This window comes from Fonsecaea multimorphosa (assembly GCF_000836435.1).
Source record: "Fonsecaea multimorphosa CBS 102226 unplaced genomic scaffold supercont1.28, whole genome shotgun sequence".
NCBI classification, from domain to species: domain Eukaryota; kingdom Fungi; phylum Ascomycota; class Eurotiomycetes; order Chaetothyriales; family Herpotrichiellaceae; genus Fonsecaea; species Fonsecaea multimorphosa.
Window position 1 is genome coordinate 138,951 of NW_015971662.1, and position 17,039 is coordinate 155,989.

The 17,039-nt window shown below is 52.3% G+C and overlaps 7 protein-coding genes across 7 annotated transcripts; 5 read left to right on the forward strand and 2 right to left on the reverse strand.

The window, feature by feature from the left end:
- Positions 1–392: 392 nt before the first annotated feature.
- On the reverse strand, positions 393–2,072 carry Z520_10128 (uncharacterized protein; the record flags this gene model as incomplete). Its single annotated transcript, XM_016780622.1, has 1 exon — positions 393–2,072. One exon carries the CDS (start codon positions 2,070–2,072, stop codon positions 393–395), a length of 1,680 nt encoding a protein of 559 aa, XP_016628225.1.
- A 1,902-nt stretch (positions 2,073–3,974) lies between these two features.
- Z520_10129 (uncharacterized protein) lies at positions 3,975–4,802 on the forward strand (the record flags this gene model as incomplete). The annotated part of the gene is made up of 1 exon (XM_016780623.1): positions 3,975–4,802. One exon carries the CDS (start codon positions 3,975–3,977, stop codon positions 4,800–4,802), a length of 828 nt encoding a protein of 275 aa, XP_016628226.1.
- A 2,080-nt stretch (positions 4,803–6,882) lies between these two features.
- Positions 6,883–7,334, forward strand: Z520_10130 (uncharacterized protein; the record flags this gene model as incomplete). The annotated part of the gene is made up of 2 exons (XM_016780624.1): positions 6,883–7,048; positions 7,183–7,334. 2 exons carry the CDS (start codon positions 6,883–6,885, stop codon positions 7,332–7,334), a joined length of 318 nt encoding a protein of 105 aa, XP_016628227.1.
- A 435-nt stretch (positions 7,335–7,769) lies between these two features.
- Positions 7,770–9,892, reverse strand: Z520_10131 (uncharacterized protein; the record flags this gene model as incomplete). The annotated part of the gene is made up of 7 exons (XM_016780625.1): positions 7,770–7,886; positions 8,001–8,489; positions 8,695–9,035; positions 9,136–9,292; positions 9,352–9,508; positions 9,575–9,614; positions 9,676–9,892. 7 exons carry the CDS (start codon positions 9,890–9,892, stop codon positions 7,770–7,772), a joined length of 1,518 nt encoding a protein of 505 aa, XP_016628228.1.
- Positions 9,893–10,852: 960 nt separating this feature from the next.
- On the forward strand, positions 10,853–12,002 carry Z520_10132 (uncharacterized protein; the record flags this gene model as incomplete). The annotated part of the gene is made up of 3 exons (XM_016780626.1): positions 10,853–10,903; positions 10,963–11,888; positions 11,948–12,002. 3 exons carry the CDS (start codon positions 10,853–10,855, stop codon positions 12,000–12,002), a joined length of 1,032 nt encoding a protein of 343 aa, XP_016628229.1.
- A 694-nt stretch (positions 12,003–12,696) lies between these two features.
- Positions 12,697–14,546, forward strand: Z520_10133 (uncharacterized protein; the record flags this gene model as incomplete). The annotated part of the gene is made up of 3 exons (XM_016780627.1): positions 12,697–12,831; positions 12,881–13,009; positions 13,065–14,546. The coding sequence occupies 3 exons, from the start codon at positions 12,697–12,699 to the stop codon at positions 14,544–14,546; spliced, it is 1,746 nt and encodes a 581-aa protein (XP_016628230.1).
- Positions 14,547–15,400: 854 nt separating this feature from the next.
- Positions 15,401–16,717, forward strand: Z520_10134 (uncharacterized protein; the record flags this gene model as incomplete). The annotated part of the gene is made up of 1 exon (XM_016780628.1): positions 15,401–16,717. The coding sequence occupies one exon, from the start codon at positions 15,401–15,403 to the stop codon at positions 16,715–16,717; it is 1,317 nt and encodes a 438-aa protein (XP_016628231.1).
- Between the last annotated feature and the right edge of the window lie 322 nt (positions 16,718–17,039).

Genomic DNA, 17,039 nt, shown 5'->3' on the forward strand with positions numbered 1-17,039 from the left:
TGGCGAAGTAGAACATACAACAATACCCTGTTGCCCGTATGCAAGACGCGCAAAATGTAAACAAGATAAAAGATGCCGGCGACTGTCGCAGTCCACCGTGGGGTATCACCGTCAATGAGTGAAAACAGATGAAAAGGTGCCCTTCCCAACCGTTGCATACAAAATTCCCTTAGCACCATGCCATACCGTGAAAGTCCCCCATGAGCTCGGATTGCCTCCGTGACTTGTAAGCCATGCAAACAACCCCTGTGAAAATATGCCGTGAAATTGCGCCATCAATATGTCCTCTGTAATGTTGAGTTTCCCTTTCATCTGAACAATCCGTCCCTATGCTATCACTACCAGTTCTCATATCACATCACTGTCATCAACCGCAACCACGATGGCTCTGCTCAGACTCTGAAGATGCGCTTCTCGGCAGGGATGGTTGCCTCGTATTCAGCAACTTCGTTTCTGAGCGCCAGACGGTGAGTTTGCGGAAATCGATCAAGGTAAGACTGTGGAATGCTCTGTTGCGTCATATCCTCAACCCAGCCCCATTTCTTGAAGGTCGTGTACACTTTGCTCAGCTTGTTGACATCAACATTGCCAAACAGTTGAAACTGAGCCTTGCCGACGTTTAAGGCCTTGAACTTGGGGTTGTTCTCACCAAGCTTCTCGAGATTGTATTCCACGAACAATGCAAGGCCAATGAAGCACCGGGCCTTTTGGCACTTGTACAAGTCGGAGGTCATCGCCAACAGTTTGCAGAGCTTGATCTCTTCTGGATGAAGACCCGTGCAGTCGCCAATGTCTTGAAGTTCTCGAATGTCCTTCAGTTCCTCTGCCGTGAAGTCGCAAGGAGACAGAGAAATTTCCGGTCCATTCTCCGGCATAATTGCGTCTTTGAAGGCCTCAAAATTGTTCTTGTCCTGGGAGCGTTTGTTGAGAGTGTCTTTGATGTTCCGGCAAAGCGATTCGCTGGGACCCCTGGGCTTGTCCGAATTGCGGTTTCTGATATTTTTAGACTTATTATCCGAGACCCGCCGAGTCGGCTTGGGTTTGCTGTCCGACACAACCTTCTGCTTCTTAACGCTCTTGACGGACTCGAGCTCGTCTGGCTCCGTATCTGAGACCCCCTTTACATCGACAGTGCGTGGCTCTTCTTCTGTTTGTTCTTCCACATATCTGCGCTTCACCCCTTTGGTCCCACTCAGCGGTTCTTGGCCGAGATTCGACGCAGCATCTGGCATGTCTGCCTTCTTTTCTTGCGACAAAGCAACTGCAACGGGGCGACTAGGTGGTCGCTCGCTGGTTTTCGCTGGTTTTGATTTGCGGCCAGCCTTCGCCTGAACAGAATAGCTGGGGGCGCGTGAGAGAGAACAGCCTTCGGGGATGTGCTCCATAGGAGATGGTTTACCGTTATAGAGATATTTCCTGATGTCCAAGTAGACCGAGTCCATGTCATCGGGCGCATATTTTTTCAGAAGCCCTGCGAACGCCAATCGCTTGAGGCCATTCCATGGTCCTGGCGAGCAGGATGTGTAGTACCGTACTGAGTCAGCGCCGAGTGCAGGCTGGGCCCAATCAATGCGGTACTCGTAAAAGCGCTCCAGTCTTCTGGCGAGCTCGTGTGCAGGAACCAAGCGATGCTCCTCCGGCAAAGGTTTGTCCTTGAGAAAGAAGATATAATCAGGTTTGATCGTGGCAAGGAATCGTCTCGCGCCCATCCGAAGAATTTGGTCGTATTCAAAGGTGTGCAAGGGAATTGCCCGAGCATAATCGCTGGCCGAGTAGTTGCTGGGTTGAGCAGTCGCTTGTTGGCTCGATACCGGTTCGGAAGGGAAGAGAGCCTGAGCAGGGGACGAAGAGGATTGAGAAGACCTTCGCGACAGACCGGGAGTTGGTGGGAGGACCTCCGCCAGTAAAGGGTCGTCGCTCTTGTCTTCGTGAGCAGCAATGGCGCCGAAGTCGTGCTCTGGTGGGTCGGGAGGAGTGATCAAAGCGTTCTTGTTGAGTGCGGCCATATTGGTCTTGGACGTAGGAGGTAGACTGGGTGCCTCCTTTGAAGGGAGGAGTGGCTCAGAGGCCATGTTGGCCTGGTCTGATGGAAGTGAATAGAGAATATCGGACTCTAGGTCCCCGCTCTTGTGCAAGGTCTGATCCAACTCTTTCTGGTCAACAGATTGTGGTCGGAGAGCAAGGAGACTGAGAGGGGGAGAGAGTATTATATTTGATTCTGCGCCGTCGCGAAATTGAATGTCCTCGTCGTAAAAGTCCTCGTCGTCGTTGGGGTCGGCGGGTACCACAGGTTGGGCTGCTTTGAGTTCGTGGTTCCGTTGGGTCGATCGCGTCTGGTCGGGGTGTGAGTCAAAGGGCAAAGCAATGTCCCTGTGGTTCAGAGGGTGGCTCAACGCTGGAAAAGATGGTGCTGATTAAATGGCGAACTGTAAGATACTTGTAGTCAAACAGATGATTGCAGGCGGCAGCGACCACCTCAATAGAGCGATGAATGGTAAGTGGTCAGTATTGTGAGTAGAGGAGATGTTTGTGACAATTGAATGGGTCAATAGAGGACTTCAATGGGAATGAACAATTGGGAAAGAACAATGGGTGATGGTGGAACGGTATGAATAGCAGGTACGGCAGTAAGTGAAGGCGGCGGCGCTGGCAGGCAGAAAACATGGCATTGTAGAGTAATCGGCGGATTGGACCATTGGGAGGGATGCACCAGAATATGCGTCATTCTCAGGTGGTACTACGGGAGGCGAAAAACAGTGAAGGTCAGGCAAACAAATTGAACAATCAAGTGTTTGGCTCAACACCGAGACCTTGTGATTTGGTGAGCATGGCCCTGCGAGTGGTGGCGGAATGCGGGATCAGGCGGTGGTTTACTTCTTAGTCAAGCAGAGTCAGGCAGTCAGAAGTTCGGGGGGGGAAGAGGGGCGCAGGCGCACAAAACAAGCATCAGGAGCCTCGCCGGAGTCCAGACAAGGTTCCAGGCAGAGAAGGAAGACGATGGTTCGCATTGGAATCATTGGAAATAACAAGAAGGAAACCAGTTCAACCAGCGGTCGGTCAGGTGGCAGGTTGGAAGGAGGAGGAAAAAGGAAGAGAGAATAAACGCAGAGAATACGTGTGTGGCGGACAGAGGCAGAAAGTTTCTTTCCTTGGCACGGCCGTAATGGAGTCCACACGGCGTTAGCGGGTGCAAGGACTCAAGGACTGAAAAGTGAGTCAGAAGACGAGGACTAGTAAGCAAGGTTTGGTGATTGGTTGGATCTCGATCGAACTCGGTGGATCACAGAGGCCCAATTCCACTAGTCCCAGTACGTCGATGTCCAGTGGATGCCCAGCTCGTGATCCCGACTCGGAATCCGTAGAGTCCGGCAAATCCCGGATTAACACTATTTCCGATGGTCCTGCCAGGCTCCTATAAACTGCTCCTATTCCTCCCAGGTTTCCTGCTTGGAGGAGAAGGGTGGTTCATTTGCATAGGTATTTCTCTTCTTCTCTTTTGGGCTCTTGATTTCCAGTCCATTATAGGAGTTTATTGTCGACTTGCTTTGCATGACCCTAATAGACTTCTACCAAAGACCTACTTTGAATATTATGGTTGCAGCTAGGTAAATTCCGACCTTTCCTCCACTACCGACGAGGCCGAGTAGGCTCTGCCGATTCAAAGGGCGTGCCAGGCACGTGGCTACTTGGCACTTTACTTCCCTGTTCACAACCTTTTGTCAACTTCGTCCTTACACGGCGTCTTGTTCCTCCTCTGTACCATGACGGATACGGTATTCCTGTACTGAAGTGGTAATTCGGACAAATCTGGCACCCACTCCCCCCTCCTTCTCCGCATTTGTTTTGGATAATATCAGCTCTATATAAATTGTCAAGGAAGTTGAGTAAGTTTTATTGAACTGTTCAGTGAACTAACTTCAGCACATTTGTTCTCGCCTTCTGCCGATCGGTCCTGCTATCAACGTTCTAATACCATGGGTTCCCCTCCCGTTCACTACCTCTTACCAATCTTTCCTGGATTCCAACTCCTTGACCTCGCGGGCCCGCTGGATATCTTGAACCTACTTTCAACTCAACTTGACCCGGACAAGTATCCACTATCTTTGACTTTCATCGCTGAGACACGGGACCCGGTGCCGGTCAAGCCTTTGCCCACCAAATCGGCCGACTGGACATTCGACCTCGCGAGCGCGTTTCCCAAGACAAACGGCAGAGTTAACCTCAGCTTCAATGAGTATTTGCAACCCGACACCACATATGCGGACTATCTGGAAGCCCTCAATTCTGGAAAACCAGGAGCCCGGGTTGACGTCCTCTTTATTCCTGGCGGCGTCGGTACACGACTGAAGCGCGTTAGTCCAGATGGCAGCAAGACATCCAACATTCAGAGCCTACTCGATTTTGTCCCAAAAGTGGCCCCCTACGTAACCACCGCCATCCTGACAGTTTGTACTGGATCTGATGCACTTGCGCAGACTGGTCTGCTCAGTGCTCGCCGCGCCACCACCAACATGTCTCGGTGGGCAGAGGTAACAGCAAGGAATCCTAACGTTTCGTGGGTAAATTTTGCTCGGTGGGTCCGAAGCCTCCCATCTGAAGCACAAGGCAACAACAGTCTCCCAATCGAGATCTGGACTTCGGCAGGGATTAGTGCAGGGATGGATCTGACCTTGGCGTTCGTCGCGCAATATTATGGTGGCCGAGACGTGGCAAGAGGCCTGGCCAAGGCTTTGGAATATGATTGGCGCGAAATCGCAGAGGGCGAGATGGATCCCTTGTATGAGAAATATTACGCTGATTGAACCAACTGCCCGTGAATGGCAACAGCATGCCGGTAACTGGTGGTCTGGAGTCAGCGAATGGACCGCCATTCTTGGGATTTTCAGCTGCGTCGACGTTCAGAACAGCCAGAGGTACCATTTGCGGAGCCGGGTGGAGCCAGCGGGCAGCTGGTACGACTGTTTGCTATCCATCACACCGGGGATAGATGAAACATACTTTTGAGCAAACCTAAACCTTCGCGCCCACATCGGATTGAGGTTGTTACCTCTTCATGGTACAAGCTGACACTATACCCTATCGTGCAGCGGAAGCAGGGATATGACAGCCTTGTTGAGGTCCCACCGTCAATTTTCGGTGGCTCAAGCAACCTAAATCACATCTAGGGACTGCTGTTTTGCGATTTCCAAAGGCAAGGCTGTTGGGCAGGACCCAAAGTGCAGTGCCGTACCAGTTATCTGCTCCACTACTGATCACAACACCCAAGGGTATCGCCATCGAGAACTTCACTCGTTACCTTTGAGCTGATGAAGAGGCCCAAGAGCGGGGTGGAGCGGGTGTGCTTGTTGTCATCGTCACTGTAACCTACTGTTTATCAAAACACAATCGCTCTAAGCATTCGACGCCCCCGGAGCGAAGACAGGCCACCAAAAACGGCATTAACGACTGTCCAGGTTATTGACTACCTCGAGAGAACCAGTGGGAAGTGAACACTGATTACGACGCTCGGTTGAATTACGGAAAAGGGATTCATGTTTCCTGCAGATTGATTGTTTTTCAATCTACAACTCGAGTCTTCAATCCGTCAGAAACGACTTTCACTTCAGCGTACAAGTACCTCCTCTGCCTCCTCTTCGGTCTTGGACAGGCTACATCCCATTTCATGCTCATTGAACGCTTCATTCTTGCAGGAGAATGTGGCCTTCCTCTCACAACCTGTCTTTCGAAACTACACTCCCTCTTGTTTCAAACTTGCCGGAGCGTCTCCTACCGATCTGCCTTTATACTGTACAGAGATTGCCCCTTGAGATTTCTGGAACCCAAGTCTCTTGATACCGAGAATTGTGGTATCCCCGTTGACTATTTGTCTGCCTTTGTTTACAATTCATCAGAAATGTGTTTCTTGTGCGGCAACCCCAATTTCAATCTTGGACGTTGGGAGTATCATGGGACCGGAACCACCCCATACCATCAACATCTATCTCGACGAAGTTGGAGCAATGGCAGCGTGCCGGCGTCAATGGTATGAATGAGCAGGGACCGGGGACACAGGCAATCACCATCGCGTTTTATCAATACTCCAGGTGGTTCAATCAAAAATGGAACGCCAGCCATCCCACCTCCGTAAGGCTGTCTCGCCGACCACCGTTGAAGGAGCGAGTTACAGACGAGGCCCGCTCTCGGAACAACACATTGGGGGATTCCCTCGTTTTTCGCTCGGGAGCACGTTGAAAGTATTGACAGACGCAAGAAAAGGGAATGATGGGCCTCAATCGAGTGGTGGACGTCTTGTAACATACCGCAAAATTCCTTCTGCCGTCGCCGTCTATCGAAAATCCAATTGGGCTGTTTGGGGGTATGCAATGGGTGGGAATACCGAGAGGAGAGTTGTCACTGGCTGGGTGCTGGGGAGGGCGGCCCGCTAAAAGGAAATATTCAGGTGCATTAATTATTGGTGGCTCTCTGGGGAGTTCTGGGGAGTTCTTGGGCGGTCTTGCTCCTCTGGGTGTCCTCCTTGCCCCCTCCCGATGACGTTTGAAGAGAAAAAAGGAAACCACCACTTTGTGGCGGCGTCGCGTGTTGTCTTTCCCCAATTGGCACCTCCCTCGAAGTTGTGGTGGTCGGTGACTCGGTGGGCCAAGAAACCCAAGGAAGTGACCCCGCAGTGACACAATGTGCATTAGCAAGATTTCGAGGCAATCAGCTGGGGCAGTAACATGGGCGAAATAAATACCGCTGCCTGGCCTTGTACTTCTTTCCAATTCTAACTCCCCACGCTCTGGTCTTCCACGCTGTCTTAATCAACTGTTTTTATTCCCTTTTTGAGATCCCCTGCCGACGGTTTTCAAAGTCTGTGCCTCCTTTGAAAAATCTCTCTCCAAGATGCTCCAAACCATCCTCTTGCAACTCTTCCTCGCTGCCCTCAGCGTTGCAGCTCCCCTGCCCGGCGATGACACGCTGCACACCACGGGCAAGGACATGATCGGCTACGGCACAGGCGGCGGCATTGTCGGGCTGATTGTTTTGGTGCTTGACATCCTGGTCTTCAGTACGTGTTCCCTCCCTCAGTAGTCCCATTTTCGGAGCATGATGTCATGCTGAAGGGGAGCAGCGCCCCCCCCCCCCCCCCCCCCCCCAATTCGAGTTTTACGAACGGGACTCTCGCTAACCACCCAAAACCAGTCGAGGTCCTGAAATCCAACCGACCGTCATCTCACAAACTGCTCTGGTGTCTGATTGTCTTCCTCTTCCCCATCCTGGGAATGCTCATCTACTTCCTCTTCTCGAACCGCGAGGCACACAAGTCTGGTGGCGCTTACGAGCCTTTGCCTTGAGAGCACACATGAACTGGTCCGTGAGAAATGTCTCAATCATCGGCTTGAGGACGACCAAAACATTCAGTGGGCGAAAAGGGGTCTGGGATGCAGGGATGACGGGAGTGCGTGATTTGCATGGATCATGATACATTGGGGGGAAGTAATGGGATCGGTGGAGCCGTGGTGGCTATCTGTCTGTGGCTTCTGCGGCCAGGAAGACAATGTGGAGGCGAGCTGTCGCGACGAGTTATAGACAGAGAAGAAACAATGGTAGAATCCAGAAGCGGTGGGCTATGATAATGACGAGTATGAGACAACGAAGACCACTCCTTTAATGTTTCGATGTGAGAGGCTCACCCTATATCAGCTACACCTATAGTGTTAGACCCTCAGGTCAATGCAAGTTAAAGTTTTTGGCCCTTGGCAATAGGGACATTAACCAGTATATTGCCTTTAACTTGCCCGAGCTGTGACATGGAGATACATCTTTCGTTGGACGTGGATCTGGTGGCATTTGGTCTCCATTGTTCTGACTGGGTTGACAATGCCGAAATCAAAGCGTCGGAAGAGCTGCAATATCGAAAATGGGAACTTCCATCAGCGTCAAGGACCCCAGCCTCGGAATGGCAAACGTTGAGGGACACTCCTAGAAGAACCGAATGCGGAGATAGAAGATAGACATACCTCGACAAAGACCTTGTTCAACTCCATCAGGGCGATCCCCTTTCCTAGACAGCTGAACCTGCCCTCGGCAAACGACAGCTCCCAGACGCGCTCATACGCCTTGGCAGTATCCGGGTCAGCCTCGAGCCAGCGTTCGGGCCGGAAGACGGCGGCATCAGGCCCAAACAGGTCGCGGCGGCGCATCATGGTGTGCTGGCTCAGCCCAACCTGCGTGCCGGGCGGGACGCGGACGCCGCTGACCACGATCTCGGCGTCGGGCGGGGACAGCTTGGTCTGCATCCCGTTCAGCGGCTGCCACAGTCGCAGCCCTTCCTTGATGCACGCCTGCAGGTACGGCAATGCCGTGTTGGCTTCGGCGTTTTTGACCACGGGGAACGAGATGTGGCCCGCCTGGATGGCCCCATCGATCTCCCCGCGCAATGTCGCGTACACGGCGGGGTTCGTCAGAATATACATGAACGTCATGCGGATGGTGGTGGCGGTTGAGTCCTGTTACTCTCTCCGCCCAGCCGGCCGAGACATGGTCCGTTGTTAGAGATATCTGCGCTTCTTGAACATGGAGACGGTTGAGGATCGAAAAGGGTGAGGGACCCCAGGGGGAAAACGAGGAAAAGAGACACGACGCGAAAGAGAGAGGAAAAGAGACACGACGCGAAAGAGAGAGGAAAAGGAGAAAAAGAGATGAATTCCTTACCGAGCCTGCAAGGATCTGCAGAAGAGATTCTGACTCTGCTTCCAGCTGGGTCAGACCGTGCCTGATGAACGAGTTGAGCATGTCCCTTTCATTCTTGGATTCAGAGTTCGGGTTGAACCGATCCGCGACAATCTTCTGTGCAATGCCAATGATGGCTCCGAGTCCTGCTTTGTCCTCCGGCTTGGGCCCCGCGAGGGCTTGCATGAGGGAGCTGGACAGGATAGAGTGGATGAATGGCAGGTTCGTGCTCATTTCCATGACAGGGAAGAAGGCCGTGCTGGACTTATTGTAGTCATACAGATCTTTGTTCTCGATCAGGAAGCCAAAGGGACGGCCAAACGCTGGTTCCCATGGAGATCCGGTTAGTCTCTTTTGCGCCCCTCGATTCTCAAAGGAGACAGAGGAAGGGGAGGGGAGAAAGCGAAGAAAGTTGCTTTGTACCGATATGTGTGAGGCTGTCGAGGGTGAAGTACTGGGCAAACACGGCAAAGTCAATCGGGGCGCGTTTCTCGACTCCCTCACGTTGGATCAGATTGACTAAATCGAGCACCCGGTCGTCGATACTCTCTTCGAGGTTGGGGACTTCTTTGCCGGTGTACTGGGTGAAGACGCAGTTAGCTCATGGACCTCTCTGGCGACTTGGCCCAAAGAATGTACTCCTGGCATCATCTTTGCCCTCAGCTCTGCGTGGCGCTTCTCGTCCTGCTCGGACAGGAGATTGTTGATCCGCGGGTCAATCTTCATGCCTTTGTACCAGTGGCCTCTCCTGAATGGCGAGCGGGGAGCTGTTATGACCCGGACGAATTCGGGGTCGCTAGAAGTTTCAGTCAGTTCTGGCAATCAATATGGCGCTTGAGCGGAAGAGACATGTGGCGCGCACTCGGTCATGATCATGTTTGGACCTATCCTCGCAGGGGATCCTGTTTTTGAACTTAGCATCTGAGGGAAAGATTGAGTTATCTTCTATTTTCCGTGTCATACCGTACTTGTGCAAAACCTCTTCCATGGTGAGATATAGGTCTCCTTTCGAGGTGACGTTGAAGATCCATAGCTGAGAAAAGCAAGCGAGCCACGGCCCAGGAATGTGCGAAAGCTTGCGATAGGAAATAACAGTGCTGAAACCGAACCAGACGACAGCAGCAACTCCAAGAAAGGCCAGGCCCAGTTGGGTCTGTGGAACTTCTAGTACAGACAACATGGTGGATGGAAGAGAAGCCTTAGTGACACGGGCGTCTTCCCAGCAACAAAGCAAGTTCACCAATCTCCAATTGAGCTGCTTGCTATTTTCCTTCGGCAGGAAAACGATTTTCTCTGCAACTCACTTGAAGAGTGAGAGACAGTCCATGACAGAAGGACAGGGCGGGGATAGAGAATGGCCGAAGCAGGAAGGAGGGATCGAGGGATCGAGAGAGCTCAGTGGCCCTCTCGAGAGCCATGGGCCATTGGCATCGATAATGGCGCTCGCCTAAGGGCCTTGTCATGGACTCGTGGGAATGGAGACACAACACCCTCCTCAGCCCAATGTCGCAAAAAGCGCCCACCTATATGTAGGCGCACATAAAAGACAAGGGACCCAGCTGCATTCACGCATTAGGCTGATGCATCTCGATCAGCCGTCGACACACGTCCAAAGAGGGTTGTCGAAGGCATAAGCTGTCCACGTCGACTAGGGGCAGGGACCCCCGACGGCGTGTCTCCCTAGCGGCGTCATTCTTTGCCTCTTTTAACCTTGCACCTCCTGTACAAGCGCCGGTGCTCCACTCTGTTTGTCCTGGATACGAAGGGACGAACAGCCAAGCATACCTAGGTACGCAGGCATCCGCGGCAGCTAGGTTCCGGGGCGGGTTGCGAGCAACTAGAGAATTGGTAAAAGAGCTGGATCGGCAGGTCCAATTGGCGACCCAACTATTCTTCGCACACCTGCATATTCATGACGGGGATGATGTGGTGTTGTTGGAGGCAGAGAAAACGAGCCATGGTTGGGGATGCCCTTCTGTCCTTCTCTCGCTCTTCAAATGCCTTGGATCTGGCTGTCCCTTTTCCGCTCTCCCCGAATGTCCCTTGAGTCGCCCTGCTTGGTCAAAATGTGAAGAATCTGCACCGTGCCCCCTTCCCCCAGCTTGTTGGTACATGCGCAAATCTCTCCTTGCTTTCCAAGATGTCAGTCTCTGGTAGCGACAGTGCCTTGGAGGCAATCAGTGATCATATGGTAGGCGAATGGCCTCGAACATCTCCTGGGGAAGGGTTGTTTACAATTGACTGGTTTAGGATGACGGCACCCATTCAGCCCTCGACGAGACCGATTCCGGATACTGGGACCAGGAATCCACGACGCAGTCGGTGACAGCTAGCATCTACGACTATGAGAGGCTTCACAATCGAACCTATCATTCTTTCCACAGAGGCAAATACTTGATGCCCAATGACGAGAGCGAGCAGGACAGAATCGACATCACCTACCACGCTGTGCGCCTGTCGTTCAAGGACAATTTGTTCTTCGCACCGCTTCCCAACCCACGGGCAATTCTCGATATTGGAACTGGCACGGGCACATGGGCGCTGGAGGCTGCTGAAACACATCCCGAGGCAAACGTCGTTGGCACTGATTTGAGTCCCATTCAGCCGAACTATGTAACGCCAAACCTGACCTTCGAGATTGCAGATGCCGACGAAGAGTGGGCATTCCCCCACAGATTCGACCTGGTCCACAGCAGAATCATGAGCGACTTTACGTTGCGGAGCTGGCCTCATTTCTTCGAGCAGGCGTTTCAATACCTCAACCCCGGAGGATGGGTGGAATGCCAGGAGTTTGATTACAATCGTCGAAGTGACGATAGCACTATTCCTCCAGACAGTCGGCTCAGCTTTTGGGAACGCGAATGGACAAGAGGGATGGAAATGACTGGTCTGGGCGGATTCTGCAAACCGGAGCTCACGATGGAGCAGATGCGCAACGCAGGCTTTGTCAATGTCACCTGCCACAGGTACAAGATTCCCATAGGTCCCTGGCCCAAAGATCCTCAACTCCGACAAGCTGGGATGTTCGGCTTGGTCAATATCCTTGACGGCATCCAAGGACTGAGTCTGAAGATATTTATGGAGCTCCTGGGGTACTCACTTGATGAGCTCGAGAACTTACTGACAGACTGCCGAAGAGAGGCTAGAGACCGTACTGTCCACAGCTACTGGCCGTTGTAAGTGGCATGGTACCTTGTTCTTGGGCCGTTTTTCCTGTCCACTGACAATATCCTAGATTTGTTATACTGGGGCAGAAACCCGCCGACGCAGAAACCCCAGCACAGGCCTGAGTGCCGAAACCCTGCGTGTTCGTTTCTGCATCAGTGGACTTCAGGAAGTGCAAGGGCAGAGCTGTCAGTAATTGCGAGGCCAGCTAGAATTTCGGATTTGTATCGTAATCACACCGGGCTGTTGCTTGTAGGACCTGATTGACATGGGAACTGCTCAAAGGCGAGCGGCTGGAAAACAGGGTGGTCGTAGTTTGATTTTGAAGTCTGGTGAGACCCTGCGGCAAAGGGTAGTGCTGGTGTCCGAACACCGGCTTGTGTTGTTTGGCTATCGCCTGTGTGACCGCCGGGGTCAACTTGGAAATCGTCAACTTGGAGTTCCCAATGCCTGGCAAGAGACGAACAAACGCAGAGATGTGTTCGCAACTACTACCTTATGTACCGTCCATTGTTTTCGGTCTTCAGATTCTCCACCAATGACGTAGAGTTGCATTTGAGCCTGTTTGATCCTGCCTTTTTAGCAACCGGAGAGCTCCAGAGGCAGGTGCGCAGGAAACTCACATGGACCGAATATGAATCAAGGATTGACCGGTGAGGAGCCAGAAGAAGACAATGCTTTTGCCACCAGTCTCCAATATCACTACTGCAACCGCTGTATAAAGTATCCCTTTATTTGCAACTACTATTACCAGCCAAGAGTCTCGCATTGACCGCGGGTGGGCGCCTCGACGGACATTGACGACCTCGCTTCTCCGCCATGACATCTACCCTCGCTACCCTTCGAATTGCTCTGACTGCGCTTTTGGCATCATGTACCTTCCATACCGCGCAAGCCCAAGGTGTCGTGTCGACTGCGACTAACGGAACGGGCCCGTTGTCTCAATTCAGATCCGTGAGTCCTTCTTGCGTCTCACTGCGCTGCTGTTAACGAGGAAGCCTAGAGACCCGACATCTACGCACCTTTCCTGAACATTTCTCTCTTCGACGAAGGTGCGGTAACTCCTGGATATATTTTCCTGGGTCCGTACCAGACGTTTCAAGACGCGATCTACATCTATGACAATAGAGGGGTTTGTTCTGCATTCCACGAATTCATGGGGGGGAGTCGAAACTGATCTGTGTTAGAACCTGGTGTATTCGGGATATGGCGCGACCGGTGGTGGCCCAAGCCACAATTTCCACGTTTGCTCAATCAATGGCACAGAAAGCCTCTGCTACATAACCGGCGGTCAGAATGTCGGATATGTTCGAGGCTATGCGGTAGTCCTGGACGACTCTTTCACGACCAAAACCTCGATCCACTCGCAAGCGGGCGTGGCCAATTTTGACGAGCATGAATTCAACGTACTCCCCGACGGCTCGTCCCTTTTTACGCTCTACAATCCCCAGCACTATGACCTCTCGGCCTACAATATCACGTCAGGCCAGGGCTGGATCATGAACAGCTTCTTTCAACGTATCGAGATTGGGACTAGTCGATTGCTCTTTGAATGGTCTGCCTTGGACCACGTCCTGCCCAATGAAACATTCGTGCTGCCAGATTCGACCGAGGTTTCGGGAAATGGATTTGGACCGACAACCCCCTGGGACTATTTCCATATCAACAGCGTCGATCAGAATGCTGACGGAGACTATTTAGTCTCCTCACGCCACACTTGCACCATATACAAGGTGTCTGGACAAGATGGCCACATCATTTGGCGGCTGGGCGGGATAGCCTCCGATTTCAGCTTCCCACCAGGCCTCAATTTCAGTTTCCAGCATGATGCGAGGTTCCTCGAAGAAAACGAGACCACTACCGTCGTCTCGTTGTTCGACAATGCGTCAAATGGGTACAACCAAACTTCCAGCTACTCTTCCGGACTGGTTTTGGCGCTCGACCATACCACGAGCTCGGTCACACTCCTTCAGAGGTTCATTGCGCCGTACCAATTCATCTCCCAGTCGCAAGGGAATCTGCAGGTCCTTGGGAGTAAACAAGATTGGTCGACTTCGAACGTTTTCATGGGATGGGGCAAGAATGCTTTCATATCCGAGTACGCGCCTGACGGGCGAATGGTCCAGCAAGGACACTTCGCTACAGAAGGATCAATGCACTACCGCGCTTTCAAGTACAACTTTACCTCCAATCCCACCGATGCACCTGCTCTGTACACATATGCACACAACACCAGTGCACCGACGTCGTACTGGATGAGCTGGAATGGTGCCACGAAGGTCGCGCAGTGGCGCATTTACTCGAGTACATCGCGTAACGGGCCTTGGGTCGTTGTCGGCACCGTCCAGAGAAATGGGTTTGAAACCATGTTCACTGCGCCCAAGTACCATCCTTGGAGTTTGGTCGAAAGCCTCGATGTCAATGGCAAACCATTGAGGAACAGCACCAGGCCCATCAAGACTTTTGTCCCCAGCGCGCAACTTGCTGCAATATGCAATGGTTCAGGTTGCCCGACAGCCAGCACTTACAGTAATGCATCACACAGCTCAAGCCAGCCGGTCTCCTCGTCGAGCAGTTCGGGCGCGGATGCCTTGCCACAAAAACGAAGTGGTGCGGATGGCAAGCTCGGGTTTGCCGCCATGTTTGGTGTTGGGGCATTGATGGTATAGAGCTTCATTCGTTACGGGTAGACTCTGTCACAACTCCTACATAGATCCAAGTATCTGTATCCAATCAACTGTCCTGAATACCATCCCGCGATCAAGCCTCGACGTGAAGAGGCGCAATAATTAATCTCCTTTCTTTTGCCATGCTGCACACGCATCTTCGCATCATAACCCCGTTTCCGGAAATGTGCGCGATGCGATCTAGCGACCCGCCCTATGAAATGAGACAAGACCTAGCGGCTTCGGGCCCACTGACATTCCTGCGAGCCCAGATTTCGGCCGTTAGACTTGCGGCGCGGGTCCGAAGGTGACACTCTAGCCATTGAGCACATGGGCTTCAGGCCCGGCCCGTGTGCTCGTATGCTCGTATCTGGAGAGTTGATGAGTTGATGAGCTAGGTAGGGCCACCAGGGCTGAATGCAACATGCACGGGCCCGAGCCTCTTGCATTCCAAAGGACAGGAACAGAACCACGGACGTGACAATTCTCGCTGCGTTCAAGAGGCCGTCGGGCCCAACCGCCCCGGGCAGGTAGGACGGGAAGTATTTTGTCATGTCTTGAGCAGCGCAATAACGGTCTCCAAGTATGTATAAGATGTAGTCGAGGCCAGGCTGCCCTGGACGACTAGTTTGGTCTATCTCGCCCATCACAAAATTGAGGCAAATACCGACCACAAGTGCGACACGTTTAGCTTCAAAAGCCCGCAGGCAACAGCGACAGAACCTTCCCGCACCACACCTTCTGCGCGACTCATAAGAGCAGCAAAGTGTATCCTGAGCTCGTCCAGATCGACGGAACCAGCTTCTCTACATCAAAATCATTTATACTGGGATTTTGTCGAGGAGATATCCACTTCGATGCCGTTCAGTCTCGCAATCATCGGGGCAGGCCCGGCGGGTCTCACACTTGCCCGACTGCTACAGGTCGCCTCAGTCGACATCTCCATCACTATTTTCGAAAAGGACACCAGTCGTACATCTCGATTCATGCAAGGCGGCACATTAGACCTACATACGGATACTGGTCTTGCTGCTCTCAAAAAGGCCGGTTTATGGGAAGAAGCGCTCAAACACCTCCGTTATGAAGGTGAGGAGCTCTTCATCGCCGACAAAAACGACACGGTAATCATCCATCTCAAAGACCAACCCAAGGTCAAGAGCCGAGAGTCGAAATTGGACTATGAGAGACCTGAGATTGACCGGGAGGTGCTGAAGGATATGCTACTTGACAGTGTTGACAGCGACTGGGTGAAGTGGGGAAAGACGTTGCAATCGATCGATCCTGAGACCGGTATCCTAAGCTTTCGCGACGGTTCGACCGCCGGCCCGTTTGATCTCGTCGTCGGCGCTGATGGGGCGTGGTCCAAGGTTCGGCATGTTTTGACAGACGTGAGGCCACACTATTCTGGTATCTGTGGCTTTGAAGGCCGCATTCCCAACCCGGATGAGCAACACCCGAAGCTGTCAAAAATGGTCGGCAAGGGCAGCTACTTTTCATACTCTGACGGAAAGTCTCTAAATGCGCAGAGGATGAGCGACCGGTCCATCAAGACCGCTTACTATGTAAAAATGGAAGACAACGAGAGCTGGGCGACCGACTTATTGGCGGCTTATGGGGACAACGAGGACAAATTAAAGGAGAAAATCCTGGAAAACTACCAAGACTGGACACGCCAACAGAAAGAACTGGTTCGCGTCAGCACCAATTTCCATGCCAGGGCGCTCTACGAGCTACCCGTTGGACATACTTGGGTCCACAAGAAGGGGTATACGCTGATTGGAGACGCTGCAAGTTTGATGACACCATTTGCTGGCGAAGGGGTGAATAAGGCCATGAAAGATTCGCTCGAGCTGGCTGAAGCACTTGAGAAAGCCTTGAAGGAGCAGAGCAATATGGATGAAGCGGTACGCCAGTACGAAGAGAATATGTTCCCGCGGGCGAAGAGAATTCAGAGACACACAATGTCGAATAAGGAGGGCATGTTCAGCAGGGAAGGACCCGTCATGTTTCTGACGGCCATGGTTGATGGGGCTGCGGAGGAAATGGGCAAGGATCTCACCAAGGGATGGTTAGCATGGATCCCCATCAAGACGCTACTGCACTCCTATGTTGTGACCGTACAGACTTTTGGAGCTTGGAGGAGAAGGGTGAAAGACTGGTTTTCGAGGGAATGAGGCAAAGGTGGCATGAAGCAGGGAAGGACACGCTGTGGCCGACTTCGCTGTGCAAGGACAGCTTCTTTTCACCACTTCAGATACTCGGGGCGATTCATTTTAGATGTATATAATTCAGATAATAGAGCTTTTAGTTTGTAGGTCAGATAATGGAAGTACGAAGTATTGATACGTGCTCAACAGCTTGAACTTCGTTCGGGTGGTGTATACTCGCCCGTGCTCCACCGTATAGAACAGCAGTAATGCTCTTGATGTGATTGGTGGGCATCCGGCTGTCGTCAATGAAAGCTGCAACCCGCGAAACTTCAAGAGCTTCTTGTCG